At 43.5% G+C, this 13,615-nt stretch overlaps 2 protein-coding genes across 3 annotated transcripts in view; one reads left to right on the top strand and one right to left on the bottom strand.

Moving 5' to 3' along the window:
- The window catches only part of arl13b (ADP-ribosylation factor-like 13b), a 10,977-nt gene extending 712 nt beyond the window's left edge, over positions 1 to 10,265 (top strand). Inside the window, exons 2-11 of one of the 2 annotated variants that reach the window (XM_031852288.1) lie at positions 898 to 3,401; positions 4,682 to 4,752; positions 4,878 to 5,127; positions 5,569 to 5,674; positions 5,915 to 6,117; positions 6,544 to 6,658; positions 6,784 to 6,931; positions 7,410 to 7,538; positions 8,157 to 8,225; positions 8,961 to 10,265. In XM_031852288.1, coding sequence (XP_031708148.1) covers positions 3,343 to 3,401; positions 4,682 to 4,752; positions 4,878 to 5,127; positions 5,569 to 5,674; positions 5,915 to 6,117; positions 6,544 to 6,658; positions 6,784 to 6,931; positions 7,410 to 7,538; positions 8,157 to 8,225; positions 8,961 to 8,974 — 1,164 coding nt within the window. In that variant the 5' untranslated portion in view covers positions 898 to 3,342 and the 3' untranslated portion in view covers positions 8,975 to 10,265. Of the gene's footprint in view, positions 1 to 897; positions 3,402 to 4,681; positions 4,753 to 4,877; positions 5,128 to 5,568; positions 5,675 to 5,914; positions 6,118 to 6,543; positions 6,659 to 6,783; positions 6,932 to 7,409; positions 7,539 to 8,156; positions 8,226 to 8,843 lie in introns of both variants that reach the window. The other variant, XM_031852287.1, reaches the window with a different exon arrangement.
- LOC116386241 (gamma-glutamylaminecyclotransferase B-like) lies at positions 992 to 2,734 on the bottom strand. Its single transcript, XM_031852289.1, has 2 exons — positions 2,662 to 2,734; positions 992 to 1,814 (listed from the first exon to the last, which is right to left on the bottom strand). The coding sequence occupies exon 2, from the start codon at positions 1,790 to 1,792 to the stop codon at positions 1,322 to 1,324; it is 471 nt and encodes a 156-aa protein (XP_031708149.1). The 5' UTR covers positions 1,793 to 1,814; positions 2,662 to 2,734; the 3' UTR covers positions 992 to 1,321.
- Positions 10,266 to 13,615: the final 3,350 nt, after the last annotated feature.

Genomic DNA, 13,615 nt, shown 5'->3' with positions numbered 1-13,615 from the left:
TGTAATGTTTATGATTCATTAAATGATTTAACACTGCTGCCCTCTAGTAGTTAAATCGTGTAATGTTTATGATTCATTAAATGATGTAACACTGCTGCCCTCTAGTGGTTAAATCGTGTAATGTTTATTACTCATTAAATGATTCACTGATGTAACACTGCTCCGGTCTGTCTTTGTTCATCCTGCATCGCTCTGTTCTGTTCTTTAATGTAACGTTACTGGAGCGACGGAGCCTCTCCCAGTTGTTAGCAGACTGTTGTGCTAGCAAGCAGGCTCGCTCGCGAGCTGTACCCAGCATGCAGTTCGGCGGTGAAATTTTATAAATGTACAATTATTAGTGTTACAAATTGTTTGTGTCACAGACTGTTGTGTGTTAGCATTAGTTGTGGGTTGTTAATTGTTATAAAGTTATGACCATGACTAGGGTTCCCTCTCAATACATATAACACAACTAGCGCTGACCGCTGTGCATTAGCAGTAAAGAATACGTTTAGCTGCTGTTGAAAGCAGACAGCAGTTATTTTGGCTATGCACCGGTATAATGGTGTGTGAAGAACTCATATCATACGGGAAATTAAAACCGGTATACTGCCCAGCTCTAGTCTTTATTATAGTTTGGACAATTTTGTACCAATATTTGACGGGCCGGATTAAAAAGCCCAACGTCCGTAGTTTGCCCATGCCTGGGCTAGCGGCTAGCTGAGTGTCTTCTTCTGCTTATTGTTGTTAAACAACTGACTGACGCATTACCGCCACCAGGTGGTGGGAAGCTATATTGTAACTGAGCGTCTCATGGAGAACAGTAATATCTCTGGTGTCTTAAATTGATAACCTATGCGGTCCCGCGGCCCTCGCGGCCCACAGGTGCAAAACTGAAAGTTTTTTGCGGCCCTCTAGGTGGCGTTCGCGGCCCCATCGTGGCCCCATGGTTAAGAATCACTGTGCTAGATGATACGGTAACTGCTGCAGTTCTTCAGTGATGCCCAATCATCACGGAAACAGTGATGAACACCAAATGAATGCTAGATGATACGGTAAGAGTTGTTAAAAAGAACGGTTAACACAGACCTGTTTCAGGTGTGGCATGAATTTTATTATCAAAGTGCATTTTAGCCCGCTGAGCGTTGCAAATTAGTGCAACTGGAGGGTAAAACAAACATGAGTTTAAACTTTTTAAACAATTTACAATGAGACAAATCAATTAAAAAGTTGCATATTGACGTAGGACTAACTTTTATTATTACTATTAATAAAAGTGCTGATCTATCAGTCAACATATGTGAGTGTGAATGTAACATGTTCTTCTCTGGGTCCTCTCGTCTCAGTCCCGTTCTTGTCTGGCCACGTACTGCAGCCCATGATCCCTACACGAGTCGTAGCTCTCGTAGCAGGGCAGCGTGGGCCAGTCTGGCTGGTAGGTAGTCGTGCTGTACAGAAACGCCTCGGTGAAGCTGCCTGCCGCAGGCCTCTCCTCCCCCTCGGTCTCGCCCACCCACTCCTTCACCTCCAGTCTGACCCGAGCCCGCTGGTACAGGGTGGGAACCTCCTCGAAGTCATCCAGGAATTCGAGCATCTTGTCGTTCACTCTATAGATCTCTCCATGGACTCGGTGGCCCTGGCCGGGGATGTTGAGGAGGAAGGGGATGTTGTAGTGGCTGGCGATCACCAGCGGGTATTTCTCGGTGGTGCAGGCCGAGGCGAGGAACTCCGCCTTCCCATTGGCGCTCTCCAACATACGGTGGTAGTTGGGCTGCCCCTTCTTCAGGGTGCCGTAGACGAAGACGCGAGTCATGTGGATGCAGGAGGGCAGGCACCTGTAAAATACAGCAAGGTCATCGTTCAGCAACCTGCCACCATGTTTTTTGAATCTTATTTTGATAAATCACCCTGTGCTTTTTAGTCTAAACGTTAGCCTAAATGCTGAATAAATACCTTCCACAGTTTTCTCAAACCTGAGGCACCACTCGGAAAATGAGATCGGAAGGTGTTTGAGATGCAAACATGTCTCTGCGACCTGAAGGCCTGCTTTTATTGAACCTCTTTTGACTTTGTTATTGCAAAGTACATCGGCTCAATATTTAATTCACTGTCAGAGATAATGTGTGCAACTCACTGGAGTCTTAAGATAATTAAAGCTGTGAAAGGTCATTCCTAGACACAGTAAACACCAGTACACACATATTACCAAAATAAAAGAAACAACTCTACAAAATAAAGTACATGTTATGCAGAATGGCCCATTTGAGAATAATATCATATAACTGGATCATAATTATTGATGCATTGAAGTGTAACGTTCACTTAATGCTGCAGCTGGTAAAAGTGGAGAGCTACCTGCTTGATTATAATAATTGCTTCACTTATATGAATGTTACGTCATAATTATTTTGTGAATTATATTTTGTAATATGAATCTGCAAAGTAACAACAGCTGTCAAATATATTGAGCGGAGTAAAAAGAATAAAGCAGCAAACAGTCAAGTTAAGCCTGCAATATGTTTACATGTTGCAGTATATAAAAGGGTCAATTGTTCCGTATGACAACAGACGTCTAACACCAGGAAATTACACGTTTAAAACGCGCACGTGAGCTCCTATACAACGCAAAACGGCAAAAATCAATTATAATGTATAACTAAGACTAAAGGAGCAGAGTCTCACCAGAATGTGATGAAGATGATGACTCGTAGATTCCTTACAACTAAAAGACTAGAAAGAGTTAACAGCGCATGCGCATAAAACTCAGATAAGCTTGTGGAAAAGATGGCGCTAAAGTCACGAGGGAAAAACTAAATAAAACAAAGTACATTACTCATGAGTATTTATTAAATGATGATGGTGGAAGTGGTGGTTTAATAACTGATGTTGTTGCTTTACTGGTATTATTGTCATTGGGTGTTTTGTTTTATCTATATTTCTTACTCTTAACTATGTGCTCTTTTTGTCTCTCAGTCAACAAACCATCACGGCTTCCGTCGACACTGATTTTGTCGATTGCGGAGGATGACGTAAGCACGTCCGCAGCCTAGCAGCAGAAAAATACGGCGTAAACAAAGCAGACAGCTTCCAAGCTCAGCTAACGCTAGTTACCGTTAGCTCGTGTTTCGTGAGTATAGTACTTACTGTAGCTGCATTCGGTTGTACATGAAACCTTGTTTTATTTTAATAGTGAGCGCCACGTTCATTCGTATGGTAACAGACTAACTCTAATGTGCTGAGACTGAACTCAGACCAGTTAATAATGTACCGTTAACGCTAGCTACGTCAGCTTTAGCTTGGATAGCGGTGTGACGCTTCTGGAGCGATGACCACTTGATCGCAGTCATCTGGACTCGGACTGCGATGTTTAGCCTGATGGCGAATTGCTGCAACTGGCTGAAACGCTGGCGAGAGCCCGCAAGGTAAGTTAGCTTTTTACCACGATGCCAACATGTTTTCTCTTTCCTGTCCTAATCATACAGCTTAAATCCGATTGGTTCAGTAGTTTGCATGAATGAGTTGCAGTTCAGTTTGTAGTCACTATCATACGACTGATTTGATGATTTGGATCAAAGTTGCTCTGTATAATCCAATTTTTTACACTATCTATTAAAACAGTTGCAACCACTGTCAGATCAGACTGATCTGAGTTAAGTGGATTTTTGACTGAAGAAATAAAAGGGATGTAATGCTTTTCCATTATTTTAGCTGTCTGGTACCATCACTTCTTAGAGGAATCGGTCTACTTTATTTCAACTATTCCTCTTTGATTTGAAGTGATACAGTGTTGCTCTGCTCTGTACCTCCTTATGAACTTGCCTCATTCCTGCAAACTTCCCTCTCAGGATGTCTTTGGCTGAATACAAAGCATGCAAAACATTCTGAGTGTGAAGCAGCCGGACCACAAAAAAGTCATTGCGAGTGCTTGACCCACGTGGTGCCTGTGAGGCATCTGATCCTTTGGACTTAGTCAGAAATCCTCACCTAATCCTACAGCCGGGTCTGTCCAGCGGGTCTCTTCCTCTCGGCCTGTTGCTGTGAGGGGTTTGTAGCAGCGAGGACAGAGCAGAGGTGTATAAGGTTAGTGGACACAGGGCAGACGGTGTCTCACCTGTTGGAGGTTTACAACAAGCGGCTGCCCGGATGAAGGCCAGTTGGCTGAGAGGACAGTTAGATGGATAGTGCGGCTGATGTCTTTTCGGCGCAAGTGTCAAAGTTAAGTATTCAGCTAGGAGACGAGGACTGGCTTGTGCTTATGTGTACAGTTTAGCTCTAGGTTCATCTCCTCTCAGGTCTTTGCTGCTGCTTTTCACTGTGTGTGTTTACAAAGTGGATGCACGCATGCGTACCTGCTGGGGTGAATGTGCCTGTGTTTTGCGATGCAATACATGCAGTGAAATGATTCGAGGTAAACGGATGACAGGAAAGTCATTTAGCCACTTCCACAATCTGCCAAATATTATTTAAATAACAATCAGTAGTACTAATGTTGCCCTGAGCAAATATGCTGTATCTCTGTTTGTTTTATTTGGGTTAGCTGCCCACGGGACTGTCGCTGTCTCACTCGGTCTACTGTGATCCTGGGATCTTATGCCAGCTAGTGTGGCTTCAGATGCTGCATATTTAGACGCAGGACATCAGACACGTCTAACCTGGTCACAAGTCTGTGTTCATGTGCATTCATTTTATTCCCCCCTAACAGGAAGGTGACTCTGGTTATGGTTGGACTGGACAATGCAGGGAAGACAGCCACAGTTCGAGGAATCCAAGGAGGTGAGGGCTGTTTATTAATGTTAATGTTTATTTAGCGTTTGGCACAATTTTGTTGTTTTCAAAATTCTTTGTAAATAATATAAAAGTTTGTAAACCATGTTCCCCATCTTGTTACGCCTTTGCAGATAATCCCCAGGATGTGGCTCCTACTGTGGGTTTTTCCAAAGTTGACCTGAAGCAGGGCAAGTTCGAGGTGACCATCTTTGACCTGGGTGGTGGGAAGAGAATCCGGGGCATCTGGAAGAACTACTACTCCGAGTCACACGGCGTGGTGTTTGTGGTGGACTCCAGCGATGTCCAGAGGATCCAGGAGACCCGGGAGACCATGGCGGAGGTCCTCCAGCACCCGCGTATCGCAGGGAAACCTGTGCTAGTGTGAGTGTTGTACCATCCAAAGAAATTACACAAAATGTTTTATGATAATAGAGAAGTTGACCGGCCTAAAAGTCCTGAGTCAATGGTTCAATTTGTTGCAGAAATTGTGCACTGCAGCTTAAATCCGTAATCAGGACACAAAGCACAGGCTCAGGCATGCAGAGTTTAAAGTATTTCTCCAGGTATGCAGACAGTATTGTAATGAACAATCAGGGCAGAGTCATATTTCCATAAGATTTCTATAAGACTTCCAGCCACAGATAACTATGCAACAATGCAAAAGATTGAGTTTGATATCCTGCAGCTACTTCATCCTTTTCAAATATTGAGTTTGTTGTACTAGTGTAGTCACAGGCACGGGGTTTTACAACATTTGTATGTATTTATCTTTTTCTTCCCAACATCAATCCCCAATATCTCTTTATCCCTCTCTGCTTCCAGGCTCGCCAACAAACAAGACCAAGAGGGAGCGCTGGCTGAAGCAGACATCATTGAGAACCTGTCGTTAGAGAAGCTGGTTAACGAGAACAAGTGTCTCTGTCAGATCGTAAGTGTTTGTGCACCTGTCGTGGAACGGCAGCTGAATGACATCAAGGGCATTTGGTTTCACTGTGGTTTCTCCCATAAAGAGACAAAGAGCCAGGATGACAACGGTTCATTCTTTAGCTTTAGAAATCATGAATTCATCCAAAGTATCTTGCAAAACAACACGTGCATCAACATCAAGTTTGTATTTTTCTGAGAGATGCTAGTGAGGTCTTATCTCTCAATGTATGCCCCCCCCCAGGAGCCGTGCTCTGCCGTTCTAGGCTATGGCAAAAAGGTCGACAAGTCCATCAAGAAGGGCCTGAAGTGGCTCCTCAACAACATTGCCAAAGACTACGAGGCCATTACTGAGCGCGTGCAGAAGGACACCGCCGAGCAGCGCGCTGAGGAGGACCAGGACAAGAAGGAGAGGGCGGCGAGAGTGCGGCAGATACGAGAGGAGAGGTGAGGACACAAGTGATGGAGGACAATGGAAAATATTCAGTGTCATCAAATTAAGAAATTAGATTAAGTTTAAACGCATCTTTGTACCCACTGTCCTAATAGGAATACTAGATGAAGTGTTTAGTGGAATAGAGGTAAGATGATAAGGGAAGAAATGCACGCTGGGAAAGATAAAGGAGAGAAGATGGTCAGACTGGAACGGCAAATGAAACAAGAGACTCGTGGAAATCTCCCCATCTGCTCAATACATAAAAATGATTTCATCACGCCCTCTTGCTCTGAAGTAACAATAAAAGAAGACATAAGATATTCGAAAAAGAGAAAACCCCACTGAATGGTAGACGTAACTGTAATTACATCTGTCCTCAGATCAAAGTAAGGGGTGCATCATTGTGCGGAAAAGTTAACTTCTCGTTCTGTCCACAGAGATCGGCAGGAGCGGGAAGAGGCGGAACGCGAGGGCAGGCAGATCCAGGAGGAGGAGCCTGATGATGAGAACATACCCAGCCCCTTCCAACCAATCAGCAACGTGGTCTCTGAGGTGTGTGACCTCTGTGTACAGACGTACAGATTTAGATTGTTTAAGACTTCTAGTTGGAGCTGAAGTTCTGGTTTCTTCCAAAGAACTTGGGGGGGGGGAAAGATCACTTCCATGTTCCTTTTCAGAACGACGATAAAGAGGAGGAGCGGAGGAGGCAAAGAGAGCCGCAGGAGGCCCGGACCGACAGCCAGAGGACGGATGCTGATCGGGAGGAAGAGGAGGATGAGGACGAGCCAGGCGACCCAAGACAAACGCCGGAAAATGCCGGTTCGGGTGAGCGTGGAACCGCCTCAACCCTTTTTCATGTCTAATCATTTCTAAATGCTGGGAATAGCTGGAGAACACCCCGTGATTTCAATCACTTGGCTACTAGTTCAACAGTTTTATGAATGTGCTTTCTGCCAAGATATTCATTTAGAAGTTGAGTAAAAAGGACCGAAGAAGTTATCTTGAGTCTAGATGTGGCGGCAGAGTCTCTCCTCGTAGCTTATTGGTCGGCTTTGAACCACGATGGGTGAAGATGTCTCGTCAAATGAAACACCTGTCTGATATCATTCCTCTTTTTCTTCAGTAAGCTCGGAGTGCTGAATGTCTGATAGCTGAACATACTCGCACATTAAGAAGATGATAACATGAAGGACTAGAAAGGCACTCTGAGAGGCCGCTTCCATAAGTGAAACATCCATTTGAACATTTGGGTTCTTCACGCCTTTAAAAAAAAAAAAAAAGAAAAATGTCTCTGCACTTTCAGCCAAAACAGGCGAGCAAGAGAAGAAGACGACGACGACGAGGAAGCTGCAGCTGAAGAGGAAGCACCGCGTGGACCCGCTGAGGACGGAGGACGGGCCGGCGGAGAGCACCACCCCTCCCCCTCCTCCCGGTCAGTCCGCCCTATGAAGTGAACTGAATCTCTGTGTCCTTTCACTCCTCCACTCCTGTTCAATATCAGCCGGATTAAACTGTTCACTGGTGACAGAGCAGTGTTAAGCAGAACGAATGTCCTGCTGCTGCCGCCGCTTCACATTAACAATGTTCCACTCCTGAACCAGCTGCAGGAAACGCAGTGTATTAATCTCAGTTTGCAAAACTTGCGATTCTTCAATAACGAAACATTTCTACACGAGCAGATATAAACACACTTGGCACTATCTGGTGAGGAGATCAGCTTTAAATGTTGCGGGAGGAATACAGCTACAGGCTGTCTAAACCTCACTGCTGTCGGAAACATCAGCGGAGCACTAAAGGGCTCAACCATTTCACACAAAGGATCTAATTGCGATTACACATTTAGCCTTTTAGAAGGACGGTGTGTCTTTTGATGCTTCTCTTATGAAATGAAGCCAGCTTTCTATCCAGCAAATAGTCAGTGTTGCTGTCTAGCTTTATTTCATGGTAGTGTTAGGATTCAGACGAAGCAGATTGTACTTGTGGTGTGAAGAGGAAGCCTGAGCATCACTTCTATTATTCTGATCACTGTTTATTCATTCTGTTTTTTCAGTGGGATGGGCCACGCCCAAAGTTTCGAGGCTGCCAAAACTAGAACCACTTGGAGACTCGAGACATTCTGGTAAAGATGCCTGTGAAGTCCGGTCACTCTTCCCCCCTCCACCGTTAACCACTGTTTGATTTCATGCATTGCTTCCTTTCTGTCACTCTCTCACTAACCTGGTCTTTGTGCGGATGAACTCATCGACTAACTGTCACGGCACTGAATCAGCGTCTCCAGCTCTAGCACAGCATGTTCTTTCGTAGCTTTTAAATTAAATACAATATTTACTGTAAACAGTGGCACTACATTCGTTTTCCTTGGTTATTTCACAGCCTTGTGGTAGATGTGGCGTTGCAGAGGAAACACTGATCTCTGTCTGGCTTAAGATGTGTGTCGACTGTTGATTAGTATCCCACACATCGCTGTCTCTCTCTTCTCCTGCATCTCATCATGTTTGAATGGGTGTGGATCCATCATGGTGGCAGACATCTTTATCAACTCAAAGGCTCCTTTGTGTATTCACCCCTCCTCCCCCCTCCCCAAAGTCTACGTGTCCCCTCTAACTCAGCCATGGCTGATCCTCTCTGTGCTGACCTTGCTATAGATGGAGCTCTCATTGACTGTGTTTTTATTCCAGGACTCGATGGATGTAGTTGACTAACGTAGCCAAACCTTTTTTCCGTCCCCCCTCCACAGAACTTTTCAAGCCCCTCCCGCCTCTTGCGAACAGGCCGTGGCCTAACGGTGACGCTCATGACGTCATTTTTTAAATCCTCCAATCACGGCTCTCCTCTTTTGCTTTCTGTCTCAAAGCGAGCGGTGTGTAGACAAACCGAACACAGAGACACTGCGGACTCCTTGACGTGGTGAGCCCGGGGACGAGCGCCGGAGCGGGACGGACAGGAAACACAGGAGCACCATGGGAAGTGAAGTCCTGCTCAGACGCTGCTGAATGGTTTTCACAAACTGACACGATTCAGTGTGAAGCGTGGAACCTGCCTGAACTCATTTGACGTCAGGTTCTGTCTCCACGCGACAAAAGCAACTTTATTTTGTATTTTAAATATCAGTGTTAGACGGAATGGACCGACTGAAATGCTTTTAATTGACAAAGAATGTAAATATGTCCGCTTTAACCTTATATATCTGTTACTGAATAATGGGTTTGTATACACGCCGCCATTAAAGATGACTGTATTTTATTCATTTCTTTTTGCACCGTGGGTTTTGTAGTGTAAACGCAGGCGTCTGAGATATCTTGGAGGTCTTAAGTGGCTTTTCACAGATGAGTGCTTTACATTTAATCTTCTCAAAGTCAAACATTTCCCTTTTCACAACACTGAAATGAGGTGAAACGCGGGAGCAATTTGTTGCACTACGCTGCGCTGTACATGGATACATGTTACACTACATCCTTGTTCATTTGGTAATTTTTAGTAATGAACGTCTTGACATTTCACTTAAATACTCTACATTTTCTACAGCCATGGAAAGGATTTGTTGAATCTCTAAAAGAGGACATCTTCTGTCTCTTGCCAGCAGCCTCATAAAGGAGCTTGTCTTTTTATTTATTGTTAAACATGTGAAAATATGTTTGTCTACAGGGCTACAGATTTTATACGCATTCTGCTGTTTACACTGTGTCTGTTTTTAAAGTGATGTTTCTCTGGAGGCTGCAGTCAGCCTCAGACTTGCTGCCTCTCAGGTGGCCCTGAGGTGTGAGCCAGCGCTGCTGCTGCTGCTGCTCCTCCAGCTTTTCTCACCATGTCTTCTGCAACCATTTCCACTTGTGAAAAAGCTAAAATTACATATCAAAAAGCGCAAACCACCAATGTGGAGAAAAACAACTTGGAACACATCATTGCCCCAGTTAAGTTTGTGCAGCCGGACGCGGTGGGAGGAGACGGTATCATTATACCGACACCTGGATCTTGCCGATATTGGGTCAGAACACATGAGAGCAACTTCTTGAAATATCACTTCAGAACTCCAATGTTGTTTTTCAAAACTATAGTACAGCACTCGCTCTCTTGTTAATGCGCTAGATGTTTGAAAAAAATATTTTTTCTACCCTGTTTGCATTTTATAACTGCACAATTAAAGATGTTTTAAGTATAATTCTTGACTGAGTGTTTCTTCTACATCGTCTGTTGTGCTTTATTTTTTGGTCACATGATTAGCAGTTGGTCTGTCACCCTGCACCTGCTCAGCACACACACGTGTCTGTGTTGATTAGTACTTCTGGTACTTGTTACTTCTAACAAGAGGACTGAGATCATAGTTGTCATTAACACTGTCGGGGATAAAGCTGGTATGGTGAGACAAAGATATTTAGGGGGTGTGCATCAGTGATTCCATAAGCAGGCCTCAAACTTTTTTACATTACGATATTATCCAGATGTCTATCAAAAATTGGAAAAACCAAGAATCTGTCAAATTCATCTTTGACTTTGTCAATTGTGCAGGGGAAGAGTCTGTAACCGCATGTATACAATGATTTAAGAGGCGCTGGATGTTTCCACGATATTATCCCGTGTGTATTATTAACATGATATCAATATTTTATTCCTAAATACCAGTAGGTCGGGACACCCCTGTGTGTTTGGCTGTTGGCTGTTTAACCTTGTTTTTCCATTTATTACACAGCTAATGACACAAATAAATCAAAGCAAGAGAACAACACCGATAAAATTACTGAAGTATTTAATGAACTTGTTGTGTGTTTGACAGATCAAGTCAGATTTGGGCGAGTGGTTTTGTATTGGAATCATATTTTTGCGCACTATAAGATGTCTTTATGGGAGTAGAAAACACACCAGCCACGTCGTCGGACTCATGGTGTGTGAGCACAACTGAATGAACTCATTACAGTAATAAAACACACGCCATCTCTTTTGTTCCCGGTCACACGGTGCAGCAGTGATTTGTCACTAATACAAATTAAACTGCCCTTGGGCAAAACATTTTTCAACGTGGGATTGTTCTGCATAATAAAACAACCAAAAGCTTCGTGCTGACATGAAAAAAAAGTGTGACACCTGCTCCAAAATGATGCATAACGCAATATGCAATAGTAAAACAATTCTTAAAAGGATGGTAGGTGATTTAAATCCCTTGTTGACAAAGTAATTACACATTTACAGAGGGCTGATGAGACGGGCTTCTGCATTACTTCTTTATCCAGAGACAGCATGGAGAGATGGATCTGCCTGGACCGTATTAGGACTAAAAAGAGGAGGAGGGAGATGGTGATTTGTCATAATTGTAAGCAGTGCACGACAATTTGGAAAGGAGCTTCAACAATCAGCTTTCGTCTCCAGATAGTTTCCGCTCCGTACCCTCGTTAAGACTTTATGAAACATCTGTCTGCAGCTTCCGCAGGCCGTGTCACTTGCAGCCAGAACACTGCAATAATGTGCTGTCTCATTACTGGTCTCCCTGTTGTCGATAGACAGGCGGGCTTCATTTAAGTGAGGGATGTCATGAACTGCCTTTGCTGATACTACTCGTGCGCCGATGCCGAGTCCTGCAGGACGTACAGCGGCAGATGCACCAGTGCCCTTCAGCATCTGCTTCCAAACATCAATCCCCCGTTCATTATGCGCGCGCACTCCTTGATATCAATCTGTTACGTCCAGTCCATACCAGGAGCGATTTTGTGATGAAGTGTTGTAATTTACTTCCCCCCACCCCCACCCCCAAACCTGCTTGTCTGCATCTGTTTTAGTTACTACCCAGAATGCCTTTCAGCAAACCCCTTAAAGTCTGCGGAGAACAAGTTTAAGTAAGGAGAGAGGAAGTTTTTACATCAAGGAAAAGTGAGCGTCATTATGCGGCCTATACAATTATTAAAATCACAAAAAAAATGCCTCAAGCAGCCAAAGCTGCATGATTATAAAATGAGGCTGCATTGCATTTGAGTCTATTGAGGATTGTGTCAGTGGTGGAATTGGTGTCTCTCCCTCTTCTACAATGGACGTCTCTCTGTATTGTTGTGTAATTGTATAGGTGCAGAGTTTGATAGCAGAAAAATGTTACTCCATTGTTGATGCGTCAGAAGCATTTCACTTTGACATCAATGTGGGCCACAAGGAAACAACGAGGAGCTGTGGCTCTGTGTTTTTGACTTTTTTAAAAGGGACATTCTCTCTCTGCACACACTCTGCAGCATATATGGATGGGCTGGCATACTTGTTAATGAATGGAGATGAACAGAAAGTTGTTTCTATAATATTTTCGGGTTTTCAAAGACTTCAGGGTGTTTATTTTTCGGAACATTGAAGGCTTAGCTCTGTGACTAACTGGAGATAAAGATGCTTCTCCTTAGAGGATAAAGTACATCTATACTAACTTTAATCTCAGCACATTGTTACTGCAGTTTTATCATTATTTGTTGTGCTTAGTATCCTGACAACACATCTCCTCTCAATCAAAATGTGTCCGGCACCATTTTTGTCATTCTTCTGTTTATTCCAAATAAAACAGCCACTTTTGGAAACATAAAACGCACCACTTCCTGTGCGCCAGAGCATTTTCCCCATGCGGGAATGACCTACAGCAGCATTGAGTGTTTTAAAACAGCAAACATAAAAGCTTTCATGAGCAGGGAATAGGTTGAATCGTTATTGTGTTAAATCACTTGGCAACAGCGAGCAGCGATAGGGCCATGAGCTGAGATGAAGTGTTTTTGGGGCAGTTGTGCTCGTTGCCAGTAGAGCTGCCTTTCTTTCATCAGAAAATGTTGCACGTGGAATTTTTAATTTACCCTCTGATGCTTACTAAGATCAGGTAATACTTCTTGAACATGGTGGTACTGTACACATGGTGGCAGGAGAATTAATTACTGCAGGTGAATTAATCCAACTTCTTTTTTATGTTGACAACTCACTGCTAACATTTCCTTTGATTGAAATGCTGTTATCACGTTAGTAGTCTTGATATATTTAACAAGTGTAATTACTTTAGAAACCAGGGAAAATCACAAGATGTGTGCAATTTGATACTTCAAACAAGCGATATTATGTGAAGATTTAATCATAACTGTGGAAGTGTATTTACACAGTGAAGTGATATAAATGATTTATTTCCATCTGAGAGACTAAGCAAGCAAAAAACAAATCCCACAACCAGAGTAAAACCCACAATAACTTAACGAACAAGCATTATTTGTGTAGACCTAAATTATTATTGAAAACAGTTCTTTCACTGAAATGAACATGAACATCTGTTCTCACAGTCCTGCAGCTGGAAAGACTCACTAGAGCACCAAATGTGTATCAATCCGCAGCTTAAAAATAGTCCCTGACAAATGCACTATTCACTCCTTTATGAGTGTTTGCTAAAAAAAACAGCCCACACAGCTATTTTAGGACATAAAAAAGACTTGCGAAAAAGTAAACAGATTTGTGTAGCATTTGTTTCCTGCCCCCCCTCTTAAGCACGACGCCCCCGAATTCGGGGGCTCTCGG

Source organism: Anarrhichthys ocellatus, unplaced genomic scaffold (assembly GCF_004355925.1).
Source record: "Anarrhichthys ocellatus isolate YVR2014 unplaced genomic scaffold, GSC_Weel_1.0 scaffold12, whole genome shotgun sequence".
In the NCBI taxonomy this organism is placed as follows: domain Eukaryota; kingdom Metazoa; phylum Chordata; class Actinopteri; order Perciformes; family Anarhichadidae; genus Anarrhichthys; species Anarrhichthys ocellatus.
This window is presented reverse-complemented; position numbering and strand designations above follow the sequence as displayed.